The sequence below is a fragment of the Hordeum vulgare genome, chromosome 3H (genome assembly GCF_904849725.1).
Source record: "Hordeum vulgare subsp. vulgare chromosome 3H, MorexV3_pseudomolecules_assembly, whole genome shotgun sequence".
In the NCBI taxonomy this organism is placed as follows: domain Eukaryota; kingdom Viridiplantae; phylum Streptophyta; class Magnoliopsida; order Poales; family Poaceae; genus Hordeum; species Hordeum vulgare.
In genome coordinates this window covers 442,015,717-442,035,394 of record NC_058520.1, presented here as the reverse complement: position 1 = coordinate 442,035,394, position 19,678 = coordinate 442,015,717, and the positions used below count along the sequence as shown (strand labels likewise).

At 46.2% G+C, this 19,678-nt stretch overlaps 1 protein-coding gene across 1 annotated transcript; it reads left to right on the top strand.

The window, feature by feature from the left end:
• Positions 1 to 321: 321 nt before the first annotated feature.
• Positions 322 to 19,461, top strand: LOC123444152 (LEAF RUST 10 DISEASE-RESISTANCE LOCUS RECEPTOR-LIKE PROTEIN KINASE-like 1.2). The gene is made up of 2 exons (XM_045120780.1): positions 322 to 1,269; positions 19,155 to 19,461. Exons 1-2 carry the CDS (start codon positions 510 to 512, stop codon positions 19,211 to 19,213), a joined length of 819 nt encoding a protein of 272 aa, XP_044976715.1. The 5' UTR covers positions 322 to 509; the 3' UTR covers positions 19,214 to 19,461.
• Positions 19,462 to 19,678: the final 217 nt, after the last annotated feature.

Sequence of the window (19,678 nt, the reverse complement as noted above, 5' to 3'; positions counted from 1 at the left end):
CAACAAGATGCAGGATCGAGGCCCGCCAGGCCTGTGCGGGACTGGATCGAGCCTGCTCTGCCGCCGCAGCCGCGCTCCACCGCAGCAGAAGGAGCGGGAACGGGCGCTGTAGCCATGCCTGGACGCCACCAGCAGGAGCCCCCGTGAACACTGCCCAGGATTATTTATTTTTTCTTAGAATTACCAAAGGAGTCCGAACAGTGGTAACTAGTACAGTACTAGTAAACAAACAACTCGCCTTCTACCGTCCTGTAATATGCAGTCTGACCCACAACCATCCCCGTCACCGGCGCGCGGTGCTCCCCCGTCGCCGTCCGCAATGAATGAAGGGTGATTCAAGGACGAATCACCGTGCAACCGCGAGCTGCCGCGTGCTCCGTGGAGGCTCGAAATTTCCACATCCAGTCGAAGCACCTGTCGCCCACCCTCACTTGACTCTCACGCGCCACGATCGCGCCAGCTAAAGTCGGCGCCCCTCCCCCTCCCCATTGCCCATCCACACCGCCGCGATGCCTCCCCTGCTCCTCCTCCTCGCCGTCCTGCTCCTCTCCTCCACGGCCAACGGCTACCCGTCTACCTGCAGCAATGCCACCTGCGGCGACCTGACCATCGCCTACCCGTTCTGGCTCAACTCGTCCTCACCATCCAGCTGCGGCTACCGCGGCCTCGGCCTCGCCTGCGAGGGCAACACCACCCTGATCCTCCCCGCCCAGTCCCACCACCGGTACAGAGTCTCCTACATCGACTACGACACGCGCTCCGTCTTCCTCGTCGACGACGCCGAGGCCGAGGCCCTCAACACAACCACCTGCCCGCACCTCCACTTCAACTTCACCATCGACGCCAGCTCCGCGCTGCACCTCACCCGCTCCGACTCCAACATCACCTTCTTCTACAACTGCAAGAGGAACGCCTCGTCGCCCTCCGCCGTGGAACTGACCGGCTGTCCGGACTACAACGGGAGCTCGTACGCGTTCACCGGCGATGGCTACACGGGCGCAGCGGACGAGTACGGGTGCGAGGCGGCGGTGGTGGCGCCGGTGCTGGACGCTCATAAGAAGGCCATGGTGGAGGCGCCCCCCGCGTCAAGATACGTTGAGGTGCTCAAGGGCGGGTTCGAGCTGAACTACAGCCCGCACTCCGTGCAGTGCGGCGCGTGCGAGCGCTCCGGCGGATGGTGCGGCTACCGGCACAACCAGACGCACGGCGGGCCGGGCGTGGTGGGCTTCGCCTGCTTCTGCGACGGCGGGCCCACGGATGATCAGTGCGGTACGTCTACCTCTTCCACTGTTGCTTGCTTCGGTTTTCAAGATATGCGTTCCTTTATTTGTTGACGATGTCGTCAATGTCTTCAACGGTTAAGATGATGTTGAACATTCACACTATCTGATCTTCTAGCAGAATCAACTTCCGGCCAGAACTATTCTTAGGCCTTAGCAAACGGAGTAGTTCTTAGGCCGCTCGTACTGGTTGTGTTAAGCCGTGAAGGGATTCGAGCCTCTGCCAAAGTTTTTCATAGAAACCAGAAGCAACAGGACCGTGCAAGCCTTTTTTTTGTGTGGCAAAAACAGGATCGTGGAAGCCAATCATTAACGCACCGCAATATAATTAGGTCCTTCTTTATGAGCTTCCCGGCCGGTAGGTGTTTCTCAGTGGTCCGTTAGAACAGCAACAAGTGTTCAAGTCCACGAGTTGCAGCGACACACACACGACCAGACAAACGGCTCGCGAGGTCGGGTTCACAACTCCACGGTAGCTGCCTGGAGAGAGGAGGGCTCTTGTTCGCGGATCGACATCCATCGATGGCTCAGCTCAGTGCCAATGGTGACCGGTGGATGACTGCACCGCGTGGAATTGATCGCTCGCCGGTTGCTTCTCACGCTTCGCTCCGACTTCCGCGGACGAGGAGTTGCGTTGCGTACGTGGGGCGGCTGGATCGCCTCCCGTCTTCCGATCTTTTGCGGCCAATTCGGAAAGTTTGGCTCGGTTGGTAACCGTCCTCCTCGAGGGTTTTTCTCGCGTTCATACTTCGCTCGTACTGACGTCGCGTGCGCCCGTAGCAGGTGGCGAGCGTCGCTGTGCAGCAGCACTGTTACAACTGTACCTTGGGCAGTGACCACACATCAACAGGGGACAGAACATCAGCGTCCCGTACCCACTGGGCTACTACCACAGTTGGAGGAATGCCGGTTAGGTTGCAGCCCGCTGTCAGCGAAATAAGTTTTGCAACTTCCATCCTACAAAACCATATGGGGGAGACTGTAATAGAGGCTAATCTTAGGGTGCAAGAACATACTGAACGTGGACAGTTGGATCTCGGATGGACGCTTCAGATTGGCTATACCGAGCTTGTGGGGCCTCTGTTCATTTTCTGAAAACCCACTTGCTAACACCTAATTTTCTGAAAACCCACTTGCTAACATCTGGAGCATCCGTCCGGCATCCAACGCTCTGCATTCGTTTTCTTTATTTTGCACCATAAGGTTAGCTTCTGTTGCAATAATCTCTTTTCAATTTTTCATCCAACACCGTGACGATATAAATAACACGAGAAGCAATAAAAATTACATGATCTGACTAAAGGTTTGGTACCGTTGTCTATGGTAGACGGTGCTATTGTCATCCTATCAATACAAGAGAATGTCTCTTTCGACAACCGAGTGTGCTTTCGACTAACAACAACATGGATTAACCAATTAGATAACTTTTTCTTTTTAAAAACCGAGACATCTTGCACAAACAACAACTCTGAGGCTACATCCCAACCAAGCCGACAATTCTTCCACCTAGTGATAAGACTTGTTAGGGTGGGCATAAAAAACCGAGGACCGAAGACCGGACCGAAAAAACCGAGACCGAAGCTGAAAGGATCGACGACCGAAATTTCAGATACAAAATCGGTTGTCAATTTAAGAAAACCAAATTAGTTTTGGTGATTTTGGTGCTAATCATCCGCTCATCAAATTGGTCGAAGTATCGAAGAAAAATAGAAGTCGTCTAACTCTAGCTATTAAACGATATAGCCTAAGACCCAACCCCATTTGCACGTGGACCACTTGTCCAGCATAAGCCTGAAGGCTTCACGAGGCTCCTTTTCAGGAGTCCCTGTGCTACTGCCGCTGATTTCCGCGATAATTGTAGCTCAACTCATGCCGGGACTTGCGACCTCTTCTCCGGCGACAACGGCGAGGCTTCTACTTATGCTCGATGATATGAAGGACGACTGACGGCAGATGCACTTCCAAGGTAACATGAATTGTCGTAGTGCACCATCGCTCCTTCCCTCATGGCTACATGATTGCTTCTCCTCGGCGGATGGCAATCAGGAAAAATAGGTGGCCCCGGATTGGGATGGGGGGGGCAAGCCTATACTCCTCGATTTGTTTGGTTTGCACCAAAACTGAACCAAATTTCTCGGTGCACCAAACGCTCATTCAGCGATTATGCAAGAGAACGATCGGTCAATAGTTTATGAAAAGCAATTTTTTAACAAACCAGAGAACATAACTAAATGGTTCAGTTGAATCAAACGCCCACCCTGACTTGTCACTCTACACAAGATGAAGTTTTTTGCGTTTTGAAGTTAGCGCTCTGGCCTCGTACCCTCGCACCACATGTGTGCGCACATACAAACGGGCACCGAATAGTCGGGGACCATAAAGCATGATTTATGGAAAATTGAGGGGTTGTTCTCGCAAATCGAGGTAACTAACAAGAGCAATGGTGGTAAAAAATCTTTCGCTGTCTTGATGCATAAGGTTGTAGCTAAATGGTTTTGACAAAAACAATTCTAAAAGGACAGAGTAGGGGGCATTCCAAAAGGATGTATGGGGGAGGGTTTTATAACCAGGGACAAACTTCCCCGCCACCCCCTAGCTAGGTGTGTCCAAAACGATTCAAAAAAAAGCATTTCTTCATTAGTGGGAATAAGCAATGAACTTCAAGAGTTATTGAACAACTTATTGAACTCTCACGTAGGATCTAAGAGTGTGCACTCCTTCCTTCAAAGTTCACAATACTTTTGCTACACACCCCCAAGTGATGCAAGGTATGGTAAAATATACTTCGAGGAGGAGTATTTAACCAAAACCTACCACAATTCATGGAACCATGCCTACAAACTACCACTTTACGATTTTGTCCCGAAAACTACCATTTTTTCCTAATCTATGGGCTATGGCTAAAAACTACCAATTTTCAGATTTGATAGTTTTTAGGCACAGATTAGGAAAAAAATGGTAGTTTTTGGGACAAAATATTAAAGTGGTAGTTTGTAGGCATGGTTCCATGAATTGTGGTAGTTTTTGGTTAAATACTCTTCGAGGAGCTTATATTGTATACCGCATTGTCGCATTGTACATCCATGATGGTGGTCAACACATCAAAGATAAGAAGCATGTGTTGAAAGCATGTCATTCACTTAAGCTTGTTTCGATAAACTTTGTTTCTTCATGAGTTGAATGATTACTGGTTTCCCTTGACATGCCACCTAAGTTCAGTTAACAAGGAACAACCATGTCATTGGAACTATAGACAAATTAAGGCTAACATTCGCCTAATCAAGTTTGTTTGTCTATGGTAGACGGTGCTATTGTCATCCTATCAATACAAGAGAATGTCTCTTTCGGCAACCAAGTGTGCTTTCGATTAACAACAACATGGATTGACCAATTAGATAACTTTTTCTTTTTGAAAACCGAGACATCTTGCACAAACAACAACTCTGAGGCCACATCCCAACCGAGCCGACAATTCTTCCACCTAGTGATAAGACTTGTTAGGGTGGGCATAAAAAACCGAGGACCGAAGACCGGACCGAAAAAACCGAGACCGAAGCCGAAAGGATTGACGACCGAAATTTCAGATACAAAATCGGTTGTCAATTTAACAAAACCAAATTAGTTTTGGTGATTTTGGTGTTAATCATCTGCTCATCAAACTGATTGAAGTATCGAAGAAAAATAGAAATCGTCTAACTCTAGCTATTAAACGATGTAGCCTAAGACCCAACCCCATTTGCACGCGGCCCACCTGTCCAGCGTAAGCCTGAAGGCTTCACGAGGCTCGTTTTCAGGAGTCCTTGTGCTACTACCCCCGATTCCACTTTTCACCTTCGATAATTGTAGCTCAGCTCATGCCGAGACTTGCGACCTCTTCTCCGACGACAACAACAAGGGCTTATACTTATGATCGATGAGATGAAGGACGATTGACGACAGATGCACTTCCAAGGTAACACGAATTGTCGTAGTGCATCGTCGCTCCTTCCCTCATGGCTACATGATTGCTTCTCCTTGGTGGATGGCGACCAGGAAAAATAGGTGGCCCCGGATCGGGATGGGGGGAAAGCCTATACTCCTCGATTTGTTCGGTTTGCACCAAAACTGAAGCAAATTTCTCGGTGCACCGAACGCTCATTCAGCGATTATGCAGCAGAACGATCGGTCAACAATTTATGAAAACCAATTTTTTAACTAACCGGAGAACCGAACTAAATGGTTTGGCTGGATCAAATGCCCACCCTCACTTGTCACTCTACACAAGATGAAGGTGTTTGCGTTTCGAAGTTGGCGCTCTCGCTTCGTACCGTCGCACCACACGCGTGCGCACATACAAACGGGCACCGAATAGTCGGGGACCATAAAGCATGATTTATGGAAAATTTAGGGCTTGTTCTCGCAAATCGGGGTAATTAACGAGGGCAATGGTGGTAAAAAAAATCTTTCGTGGTCTTGATGCATAAGGTTGTACCTAAATGGTTTTGACAAAAATAATTCTAAAAGTACATAGTAGGGGGCATTCCAAAAGGTTGGATGGGGGAGGGTTTTATAACAAGGGACAAACTTCCCCGCTACCCCCCAGCTAGGTGTGTCCAAAATGATTCAGAAAAAGCATTTCTTCATTAGTGGGAATAAGCAATGAACTTTTAAGAGTTATTGAACAACTTATTGAACTCTCACGTAGGATCTAAGAGTGTGCACTCCTTCCTTCAAAGTTCACAATACTTTTGCTACACATCCCCAAGTGATGCAAGGTATGAAAAAATATACTTCGAGGAGCTTATAATGTATACCGCATTGTCGCATTGTACATCCATGATGGTGGTCAACACATCAAAGATAAGAAGCATGTGTTGAAAGCATGTTATTCACTTACACCTTGTTTTGATAAACTTTGTTTCTTCATGAGTTGAATGATTACTGGCTTCCCTTGACATGGCACCTAAGTTCAGTTAACAAGGAACAACCATGTCATTGGAACTATAGACAAACTAAGGTTAATATTCACCTAATCAAATTTGTTTGCCGGACTCCTTGTGATTAACTGAAAAAATGGAGTCATGTCAGTGTAGGTGATGTCCTCGTCACACACATATGTACCGAAACCACACACCATCCGAACCAACGCTCTTCCAACAAACGACCAATGTCACCACTCTACAACAAGATAATGGTTTTGGATTCTTTAATCTGACTTCCACATAGTCATTGAAATCATGCAAAAGTCGAATTGACAACTATACCACGCAAAGAACCACAGCCAACACCCTATAACACAACGACAACTTTTGAAACCACCGCTTCGCCTTCTAGGTTGGCCCACGACCACCTAAGCAGCCAAACTTAACACACCCACCAAATTATAACATGGCGGTTTTGTAGAGATGCCACTACAGCTTTCTATTGCCACACTGCTCCTGGTTAACTCCTCGCGTCCACCACCCTCACCAATACGACAACCACTTACACTAGAAGCTCGTCTGACTAGGTCAACATCTCCTAAGGCATCACCTCCAAGAAAGAAATGGTGAGGACGTTGTCCTTCCTACTCATGCAAAAACGGTATATTTTGGCTTTCGCCCTAAGGATCCACAAAACATTGTGGCATGAGATTTGGCAGAGAGGACACCCACGATGAAGCCTCTCAGGAGGTGAACAAAGCTCATGGGTGTCGTACTCTTCGGGTCCCAACCAAGGTGGGTCAATGTTTTCACTCAATGCTCTGACTCACCCAATCGGTGTCATCCGCACTAGTTATCACCTAAGCTGGTGTACTATACATGAAGTAGGATTCATTAACCATTGTTTATATTTATTATATTTAATATGTACAAACACCTACTATGGGTGTGTTGTCATCATTTCAGAGGTCATAAGAGTAGTACTAGGATACAAGTGAAGAAGACTAGTGCACATGTTTTTAACATAACATTGACAATCGTCCACCTCATGGCAATTATTAAGCCCGAGGTCCGCACCCAGGTTGAGATAGTTAAGGTTCAAGTGGATGTATCACTCTAAACCTTTGGAATGGGTTGAAAAATATGAAAGGACCTAGATGTTGCCTACAGGGGATGAATACCCATTTTAAAGCACATAAGAATTTAGCTACGGAATTAAACTAGTATTATTATTTTCAAACACAATCCATAAATATGATAGGCTCATTAACAAAAACAAGCAAAAGGCTCAACTCTACACATGATATATAGGGTAATAAGCTAATCGGTAAGTTATTCCGAAAATTAATCCATTAATCGAACGATTTATCGGTTTATCGTCTACTCGATGCCCTATGAGTAGGAATTAATTGGCAAGTTAACTGGATAATCGGACGGATTCTTGAACATGGATCAATAATATAGTGAGTATGATTGGTCTACTTCTACACCTAATATATCGTATAACCTCTTGAGTATTTTAGTGGAACAAGGTGTAGTATTCATATTGCAGAATGGAAGTGGGGAAAAGAGACTAATGATGTATTTCCTAGAGTTCAAGTATCCATCGATATTCTAGTCTGTCTCGAGGAGCTCGTTGGTGGACCCTTTCTTAGTTCAATCTTGTATAATCGGATTCCTAATCGATCCACTATGGATAGCTGACAAGATCCACATACACTTCACAAACAACTCGCACATCTCCACAACATCACAAAGTGATCGCCAAAAAAATACTACATCAACATCTAGGAGGTGGTACCTTCCAAGAGTAGCAAGCTCCCGAACTCTCACTTGAATTAGTAGACACGCAGATCTCAAAGCAACACAATGATATAAAAGAAAACTGTAGGATTGATTGAAGTATAAAGGGGGTGAACTGACTAACAAGAACAAGCCCTAGTCAATTTTAAGTCGACGATAGATTTTAGGAATAGCTAGTAGTTGCCTAGAACATCATATGTGAAAGTACGTGGATTTCGCCTAGAGGGAGGGTGAATAGGCGCTTTAAAATAATTATGATTTAAGCTTGAACAAATGCAGAATAAAACTAACGTTTAATTTGTCAAGCACAAAACCTAAAACAACTAGGCTCACCTATGTGCACCAACTCCTTATGCTAAGCAAGATAAACAACTAAGTGATAGCAAGATATATGACAATAAACAATATGGCTATCACAAAGTAAAGTGCATAAGTAAAGGGTTTGGGTAAGAGATAACCGAGGCACACAGAGACGATGATGTATCCCAAGTTCACACCCTTGCAGATGCTAATCTCCATTGGAGCGGTGTGAAGGCACAGTGCTCCCCAAGATGCCACTAAGGCCACCGTAATCTCCTCACGTCCTCGCACAATGCAAGATGTCGTGATTCCACTAAGGGACCCTTGAGGGCGGTCACCGAACCCGTACAAATGGAAACCCTTGGCGGCGGTCACCGGTACCCGTACAAATTGCTCGGGGCAATCTCCACAACCTAATTGGAGACCCCGACGCTTACCCGGAGCTTTACACCACAATGATTGAGCTCCGAGACACCACCAAGCTTCTAGGACGCCAAAGCATCCACGAAGAAGAATCTCTAGGGTACTAAGTACCAAAGGGTAATAAGCTTCTCAACTTTTCACTTCCACGTATCACCGTGGAGAACTCAAACCGATGCAACTAATGCAATGGAAAGAACATACGAAGTGGTCAAGTTCCTCACACTCAAATCCCTCCACAACAACAAAAGCTATGGAGAAATATGAGAGGAACAAGGAGCTCACGAAGAACTCCAAGATCTAGATCCAAGGGGTTCCCCTCACATAGAGGAGAAAGTGATTGGTGGAGATGTGGATCTAGATCTCCTCTCTCTTTTTCCTCGAGAACTAGCAAGAATCATTGGAGGGATTGGGAATTAGAAAGCTCTAAGAAGGTCAACAATGGGGGAAGAACATGAGCTCAACGGATAGATAAGTCCAAGGGGGAAGAAGACCCCTTTATATAGTGGGGGAAGGCATCAGACCGTTACCCCCACTTACATCCCGCGCACAGCGGTACTACCGCTGGCGAGGCGCGGTACTACCGCTGCCTCTAGCGGTACTACCGCTGACGAGGAGCGGTACTACCGCTGCCCCAAGCGGTACTACTGATGCCGAGGAGCGGTACTACCGCTAGGCCACGGTAGTAAAGATATTACCGTCGGGCCTACCACCGCTTGGAAAAGTATCCGCAAAAAGTACGACGAAGTACAATGTGATAGCCTGGCTTATTAGGGATGATAGACTACTCATATCAATAAGGAATTCCTTCTTTTCCGGGAGCCCATTCGAACAGAACTCGCGGGTTATGTGATAGCCTGGCTTATTACGAATGATAGACTACTCATATCAATAAGGAATTCCTTCTTTTCCGGGAGCCCATTCGAACAGAACTCCCGGTGTGCATGAGTGAGGACAAAGTGCACAGAAAAGACTAGTATTGATATGTGGGGCCCATGATAGACTACTCATATCAATAAGGAATTCCTTCTTTTCCGGGAGCCCATTCGAACAGAACTCCCGGTGTGCATGAGTGAGGACAAAGTGCACAGAAAAGACTAGTATTGATATGTGGGGCCAGTCTAGATCCCGCCAGGAGTAACGACCGCCGGCGGGTGTGTCCGGGGCGTTACAAGTTTGGTATCAGTGCCGAACCTCGCGGTTACACGGATGTTTGCGGACAGGTGTGCGGTCATGTTGTTCATGACATTTGTGACCCGTCGTGGCACACGACATGGTACATGTACTGGACTGGATGCACAGACATTTGTACTAGTCTTTTCTGCGCACTTTGTCCTCACTCATGCGCACCCGGGATCAACTTCCTGGTCGGTCACCCATCCTAGAACTACTGCAAGCCGAGCACGCTTAACCTCGGAGTTCTGTTCGAATGGGCTCCCGGAAAAGAAGGATTTCCTTATTGATATGAGTAGTCTATCATCCCTAATAAGCCAGGTATCACATACACCACCACTCAGAGGAACCGATGTCCTCGTCGGGCCACAGGAGTGTTCCCTCTTAGCACAAACGTCTGCAAACATCCGTGTAACCGCGAGGGTCGGCTCTGATACCAAACTTGTAACGCCCTGGACACACCCGCCGGCGGTTGTTACTCCTGGCGGGATCTAGACTGTCCCCACATATCAATACTAGTATTTTCTGCGCACTTTGTCCTCACTCATGTGCATCCAGGAACAACTTCCCGGTTGGTCACCCATCCTAGAACTACTTCAAGCCGAGCACGCTTAACCTGGGAGTTCTGTCTGAATGGGCTCCCGGAAAAGAAGGAATTCCTTATTGATATGAGTAGTCTATCATCCCTAATAAGCCAGGCTATCACATACAACCGCTTAGAGAGAGGTACTACCGTCCCGAAGCGGTACTACCACCCACCCGGAGCGGTACTACCGCTAGGGAGTGGTACTACCGCCCACCCGGAGCGGTACTACCGCTATGGAGCAGTACTACCGCTTGGCACAAGCGGTACTACCACTCGCCACTGAAACAACCATAACTTTCGCATACGAGCTCCGAATCGAGCAAACCCAAGCTTGTTGGATTAAGGACGACAAGAGCTATCCAAACAGTGATGTGAGACCTCTATGAATAAAGAACGGGTAAAAACTCCAACATCGAAAACATCATAGTATATGCATATGGACTCCATTTTTGATGAACCCGAGTTTGTCATGAAGATGACCATAAGCTCTAAAACTCGCAATGAAAAACACCAAACAAGAACCAAGAAGTATGATGCAAGGATGCAAATGGTTTGAGATCTCAACGAACGACATGATCGAGCTACTCACTTGAGAGCCCCCCTTGACAGTACGACAATCTATCCTAAAACAGAAAACCTATCAAGGGCAAACCTATACATTGCACCTCGTCCTCTTGAGCTAGATGACGATGATCTTGGCTTCCTCAAGATGGATCACCTTCTTGATTGCGTTAGCTTGATGAAGACTAGTTGATTGCTCCCTCATACACAACATGGGTGAGCCGCTCTTCAGCATATCTTCACAAGTCCATTGCCACCACAATGGACGGCAAGCTTCAAGCATGATATCTTCGTGTTGATCCACTTGAACTTGCACACCGCAATCTTGATGACGATCACTACTTGACGTCATCCTTCATGGGATGTATGAGATCTTCCTCTAGACGCAAGCCCATGGAAACACACCTAACCCCACATAGAACTCTCACGAAGACCATGGGTTAGTACACAAACACGTAATGGGCAATGCTTACCATACCATGGGATCACTTGATCCCTCTTGGTACATCTTGTACGCTTTGTGTGTTGATCATCTTGATTTACTCTTTGTATGACAATCTTGATCAACCTTGTGTCTCTATGACCATTCTTTGGATAATACCTTGAATACCACCTTGGTCATCATATAAACTCCTTGAACCCAACAGATGGACTTCAAGAAGTGCGTATGGACAAATCCTATAAATATAACTTAAGGCAACTATTAGTCCATAGGAATTGGCATCAATTACCAAAGCCACATATGGAGAAATATGCTCTAACAATATGCATGCAAGTCTAATAAGAGTAAAGAATGAAAGCTAAACTTACAAGAATGTAAAAGGATACACGAAAGGGATCGCAAACATTGATCCCCCATGAGGATTGGATAGTTGACATTATCCTACTCTTTGTTGGTGGAGATTCATACACAAAGTCCTAAGACTTCATACCACAAAGGTAAAATCATTAGCAACATCACTCACAAAATTCACACTAAGCATTTTCACACCTATTCCACCATGGCTTGATACCACTAATGTCAAATCCTCACTCACGGATCGGTCTTCACACAACGTGGGAAATCTCTGGCCTTCAAATAGTTCTTTTCTTCTTCACACATTCAAGGCTCCCAAGCACTCCTAGTGATCTAGGAGGCGCACTGTCACGAAAAGTAACAAGATAAAGGTTGCTTGGGAATGAATACATTTCTCATGTTTCAAAAGATAATCTCCTACATACCGAAACCTCATGGAATGAATCCATGGGGTTCGAGAGGTTGGTGGTTTTAAAGATAAACTTGGAAAACAAAGAAAAGAGCTAAATATTATAGCATTAGGTTTGATTCAAAAGCCCTTAGAGGCCCAAGCCCGCATTCATCGGGTATTAAATAGCATCTTGCATGGTTGGGATTTAGTCATTTGGGACAGTCTACTCAAACGGTGATTCCTGTTACTCGACTCGAACTAAGAAGAGCATACAACCTTCACTCAGGTGCACTTCACTTAGAAGAAAGCAACCGAACAACAGGAACATCGATGGGGAATTACCAAGTCTTGAAATCTATCATTGGTAATAGCCTTTAGACTCCTCGTTACTGGTGGTAATGTACGTGTAGTAACCTTCTCTCGCTCTCTCTCTTACTCACATGTAACATACCATGCAAGGGGACAACAAACTCTATATAAGCACCCCTATGGCACATGGTTACATGTTTGAGATTTTGTAAAAACACACTTATACACGAGAACAATCTCCCTAGAGAACATGACTATGGTTTTTTACCTCCACCACGAGGGTCCTGAACCTATATACCTTCTTGTGTCACCCCCAGCATCTTGCTTCCTTCCTTATCTTACAGTCAGATTTCACACCACGACACCATCCACCTCGTGTCCCCCACCCCTCGTTGGGAATGAAGGTATATATAAGGGTCCTACCGAGGTGTCTTTATGCATTTTAGAGGCTCTGGAGGACCGGAGTTCTCGCCATGTTCATAAGTTTCTAGACTCGCCTAGAGTCCCAACCAAAATCCATCTAGAGGTTTAGAGAACTAGAACAACAAACAAAAAAAATCATAACTTTCTCATACATCTTTTGTTTTTGACAATATTGGGATTGCATTGAAGCTACCAATAAGATCTACATTCCCACATGGAGAACCACTCGGTATTTTCAACCAATTAACTACACTTGCTCGGACGTAAGTTAGTCTTCAGATTTGATCGTCATTATAGTCACTTTGTAGAACGTTGTCATTGCAGCCAACTTGTGAATCTCACTGGCACGTCCCTAGGGATGTTACCCCAACGTCCACCACCATGAACCACATTGGCAAGATCGACCTTAGACAGAGCCCTCCATTGGATCGAGCATGTGATCGCACTCTGGTAAAACTACTAGAACTTAATGTGGCCAACATTGTGGAATCTTGCTCATGATCACACCTGGATCCATGCCTCTAAGGACCAGATCAGGTTGCAGTCATCTCTACTGGCAGGGATGACCCACCACCTTCTGCAGCATCGCCCGAGCCAAGCGTTTAGACGGGGCCCCCTTTTTAACGACATTGGTAGAATGCCACCATGTCGTGTGCGGCGTTGAATCACTAACATAGCCTGAGAGGACCTCATGTCCTTATTCCCGATGATGCGAATCATTTGTGTTGCATCTTGAGTCATGTGTTGTAGAAATGGCGGTCAGTGCAAACATCTACCAACACTAGCTACCTTCCCACCCACACATGTAGGGGCAGTGGACTTACCCTTGCCCGCCTACATCTATCGAGAGAGGCAAACATAAGCGTGTGAAAGGATGATAGGGACATAATCACTGACGGTGTCGTGGTTATGGTCTACCTATAGCATAACACACACAGAGAGAGAATCAATAGCATGAGGGGTGGCTCTCACCAACACAATCACCCCTCAAGAAGAGGCCAAAGTGGGGTTGTGCAAGGAACGCATGTTGCATGCAGTTGAGGAGAACATGGTGTGATAGTGTCGTCGCCATCACGATGGATGATGGGGACGATCACCCATACTTTTCCGATCAATTAGTTTTGTCCTTGATCTTGGATTGGGGGGGCATTTCATCCAATGAATGGAAGGTTAGGGAAGCTGATAAAATCGTACTCCAATGTAACAAACCCAAATTAATGAGACTCTCATAAACAACAAAATAATGAGGAAATCGAAATACAGTACCCCATTATTGCCCCATGGTACACAACAAGAGAACGGATCAAGTTGGTGGGATCTTGCCGGGTGCACGTCTTCTTGTCGGGTAGCTGGTCACTGCGCTGGAGTGGCGGCAAGTTGGTGGGATCTTGCCGGGTGCACGTCTTGTCGGGGCTCCGCCAGCTATCCCGGCAGGGATCTTGCCGGGATCCCAGCCTTTGGCCTTCTGATTGTAGATTTGAACGTTTTCTTGACATCCTTGTACTTGCCTTCAGCTGTCCCCTGGCAGGCCTCGCCGCTGGTGTGGCGACAACTGCCCGGGCACAAGTATGGGGTACTAGAGCCCAATCTTTAGTACACCGACATCGTGGTGTATGAAATTGTTGTCCACACGATGAGTTAGTGTGTACAATCATTGCACAATGGCCCATCTAGCGTTGAGTTGACATGCATGGATAACTTGATTGCATTATCATCCAAAAATTGGGTGCATAGTGTTGTGTGCATATCAGTGCACCATAGTATATCCCAGAATGTAATAATTCACACATGACGCATTTTCATTTTTTCTTGCGGGTCAATTCATTGTATTGCTTAACTCACAAAATCCATACAATCAACAATGACTAGCACTAAAGAAACCGATGGACCAAAACCAATCCAAGTCATAGTTCTGCGCTCAACTCTAGCAAATTTTGCTAAGTTATCTTTAACCTTATTTTGAGTATGATTTACACGAATAATACAAGAATCATGATGACACATCAGGTGTCTGGTCAACTTAACAAAGGAGAAGTATATCGATCTATTTAGATCCTTGATTTGAATCAGTTTGATAACAATAATGGAGTCCATCTCAATAATGATCAACATGTCATTTCTTTGGATGGCAAAGGACGGAACTTTCATACATGCACACAACTCAACTCCAAGTGCTTCCCGGCAAGAGAAAAGTTACCTGCATGCCAAGTAACTAATACTTCCTTTGTCATCTCTCAGCATCATACCAACATTACCTATACCATTCTCCAAAAAAGAGTGAGGTCTATTTAGTTTAACCCAACCTGTCTTAGGATGAAATTGATGACCCACAAGTATAGGGGATCGCAACAGTCTTCGAGGTAGTAGTTCATCCAGATTTATTGATGCGACACAAGGGAAGCCAAAAATATTTATAAGCCCTAGTGGTTGAGTTGTCAATTCAACCACACGTGAGAATCACTTCCTTGCAGCAATTTATTAGTAGCACAGTTAGATGATAGTAGTGATAGAAAAGTAACACTAACGATAACGGCACTAGTAGTATATTTGTAGCAGCTGCAGTAGTAATAGTAACTTGAGCAACAACGGTAGTAGTAAAACGTAGTCATGGAGTAGCGATGGATATTTAGATGATATTCGACGTGCAATAGTCACAACCTAGAGAGGCACACGATAGCTCCGATTCATCAATTATATATAGGCATGTATTCCATACATAGTCATACGTGCTTGTGATAAGAACTTGCATAACATATTTTTGTCCTGCCCTCATGTGAGAGTGCGGTCCTTATGGAAACTAGGAGTAATTAAGGTGCTCCCTTTAATGGAGAACCGGAACAAGGCATTAACATATAGTGAATACATGAACTCCTCAAGTCAAAGTCATCCTCGTCGATATCCCAATTATTGTCACCTTGGGCGTATAGGGTTCAGTATGATGGCAGGTGCATACAACTTGTAGGTAAGATCAACAACTCAAATATAGTCATGATAAGCACAAGTGTTAAGATTTGAAATCATGGCACTGGGCCCTAGTGACAAGCATTAATCATAGCAAAGTCCTAGCAACATCAATCTAAAAATATAGTGGATAGTAAGGATCAAGCCCTAACGAACTAACTCAATTACATAAGAAATCTCATCCATCTTCATCACCATCTAGTATGCCTACAATGAAATTACACACTCATGGTGGTGAGAACCATGGAAATGTTAATGGAGAGAGGTTGATGATGACGACGACGACGAATCCCTCTCTCCTCAGCCACGAACAGACTCCATATTAGGGCTCATAATGAAGAACGGGAGGTGGCGATGGCTTCGTATCGTAAAACGCGATGAAACTTTCTCTCTGATTTTTTGCAAGGAAGACGGGATATATATGCTTGGAATTAGGCTAGCCAGATGCTCATGGACAAAAATGACAGGTAAGCTAAGGTTGTTGAGGTGGCTGGGTAACCATTCATATTGCATTCGAACTAATTAGTAATGACCATTCATATTGGTCATTACCAGCTACAAATAAGGCAGTGGCCGGTGCTGTCAGCTTTACGACCATTCCAAGTAAGGAAGTTGCGACCTTTCCGACGAAATTGGTCGTTAGTTTTTGGGGTTAGGACCCCTTCGGACAGCTTACGACCAATTGGTCTCAAATGGTCATAGATTTATGACCATTTATGAGAGTGTCACTGCCATAAGGTCGTTAGTTGACATATTTCTTATAGTGGGAGCTCACAAACCTGCCAGACGCGCCATGTGTGGATGGACGTGCTTCTGGCTTATGGCCCCTTATGGCTCTCCTCCTGTACTTCTTTACTTCAGTATTTTTTCTATTCCATAAATAATCCAAGTAAAGTTTCATCCAATTGCAAGAACTTTTATTTCTGCATAAAACTAACACTAATGCAGTTTTATTGAAAATATCATCGATTCAGGTTAGTTTCATTTAAGTCATGCAAATTAGAGTCCAAAACAAAGGGAAAAGTAATTGGAAAAGTAGATACGATGGAGACGTATCACACACTACTTGGCAAGGGCAACCTCGGCCGTTTTCACATGTGTGTTTATTAGTGATTTGTCATATGTAACTACCGACTTTCTTTACCGAAAAAGGGTTTCCCCCCGCTTTGTATTACAAAGCAACCAACACCGATACATAGATCGCTGGGGCGAGTAGCACAACAAACCCAAAAGAAAAAAGAAGAAGAAACAAATGCCAACGACAAAGCGCGGATGATCCGCCACCGATGCGCCCACCGGAAATAAACCACCATACGAGGCTCCAATCCTCCGCATACCAAGCAGCACCTTCAAGAAGTAATGTCACGTCGACGATGTTGCTGCCCGGACGGGTCCTAGGGTTTCCCCAGCATGCGGAGGAAGGATGGGGATGAATACCACCGACACCCTCCAGGAAGGAATGGTGGCACCCGCAGGCGTCACCGCATCGGAGCCGAAGACCAGGAAGGATTTCTCCCATACTCCAAACTCCGCCGCCCAACTGAATCGGAGCCGACCAGCCAAACCTCCGCCCACGACCATGCGCCATCTCGGTTGTGCCATCACCCACGCCGCCTCACTTCGAACACCACCATGAGGCCAAGAGAACCGACGAGAGGCGCCAAACGGCGGAAGCAGCGGCACCGTTACCGAGCAGGAGGGAACCACCTCCCCCGCCGACGAGCGAGAGGACCGACCCCCGGCATCGTCGCGGTCGCCGTCCGGACGCGGCAACGGGGCACACCAGGCCACCCCTGGCCCGGCCAGGCCCGAACGGGCCCGCTAAGCCCCGTCGGCCACACTGCAGCAATTCGGCATCCGCGCCGCTAGTTCCCAGCCTCTCGATGTCGCACCCCCGCCTCCTAGAGGTCGCGCTGCAGACCCACCCCGCCGCCGGCGCTGTAGACCCACCCCGCCGCCGGCCCGCCCGGACCCTGATGCGGCCCGAAGGGCCCATATCTGGGCCGAGCGGGCACCGCCAGGCCGCGCTGCCGCGCTACCCCGCCGCCAACGGCGACGCCACCGTCCAGCCGTCCACCCGCGAAGCGCTAGTACCCCGCCACCATGTCGGACCACCGCTGCCTAGGGACACCCCCTGGCCCGCTCCGTCCCACACTAGATAAAACCGAGAGGGGAATGGCGAGGGGGCCGCCGCCGCTAACGTCCACTGGGCCAGGTCCTACGCCGAGCGCCGACGACAACGATGGGGAGGGAGGGATGGAGGGGAGAGCTGGAGGAAGAAGGTCGGGGACGTGGCCGGTAGCCTGCCGGGGCGACGCGGTCGCGAGAGCTTCGTTTTTGGTGGGCTGGTCGATCCTCCGTATCACTCCTCACTATCGACTTTCGTTTGCAAGGATGAGAGGTTAGATTGATTTTTAGGCCAATCAAAAACTCAAGATAGCTCACAAAAACCTCTTGAAGCTTTCATGGAAGGCATTGTCTTGTGGTGGACCACTTCATTGCGGATGTGTAAAATGCGCCCAAGGGTCGTTAGTACAATGCAATGCTCAATATTTGGGAAAGGATTAATGAGATGTACTCCTTCCGTTTCTAAATATAAGTCTTTTTAGATATTTTATTAAAAGACTACATACGAAGCAAAATGAGTGAATTTATACTTTAAAGTATGTCTATATACATCTGTATGTAGCCCCTAGTGAAAGAGAATGGCGTTTTGGAGGCAGAGCTCCATGGAGGCCTTTATTTTTGAAAAATTCAAATTTTTATGGTTCAAAAAATTCTGAAAAAAATATGCATGTATGTAAGGATGTAACCGACATGTGTGTAAAATTTCAGGTCAAAATACTTTAAAACGTGATCTGTATAAAAAAGAGAAATTCATGGTCTGAAATGATGAATAGTAACATGTGTTAAACAGCCTTAGATTTGTCTTTTTTGCACAGCCTTCATTTCAACGTATTTTGTTCTGAAAATTTACACACTTGTGTATTATACCTTCATTTATCTATGTATTTTTTTTCAGAATTTTTTGAAACATTAAAATACAAATTTTCACTGAATTTGTAGTTTGAATTTGGAGGCCTCCAGTGAGCTCGGGAGCCAAAAGCAATATTCGCTAGTGAAACCTCTTAAAAGACTTATATTTAGAAACGGATGGAGTAGAAATCATTACCTACATGTGCCCTGAATAGATGCTAGGTCGAGTACGGTTCAAACTTCTAACATTGTTGCCAATGGTTCACGAGCAAAGGTGTTGCAGTAGAGGGGATGAAAGTTGTCCTCGGCTTCAACGACACACATGGGGCATAGATCATGGACCTCGAGACCCATGTTATGCTTATTCTGCCAGGTTGGTAATGAATTCGTTGCAACCTTCCAAGAGAAATTGCGGATTGTTGGAGGTTTGTCGTACGACGAGATCAAGTGACAACATGATCGCCGACAACCAGGCCTAGTGCTTGATCATGTTGTAGCGCCCTTGTGAGCATCATCAAAAGCGAACTAGTAAGCACTTTTAACAATAAAATCCCATACTTGTCGGGACCCGAACAAGTGTGTCGTCGTCTAACCAAGGTGAAGCATGAATTTCATAATTTTTGAAACGGCACAAAATACTCCTATATCAACCCATAGTTTCATGACCCATTTTCATTCAACAACTTAGACACAAAACGAATATGACATCTTCCATGTAGTGTGATAGACCTATAGGAAAAGGGGCGGAGATCCAATTGTCATGCCAAACTCGGATGCTTCTGCCGTTCCCGACTCTCC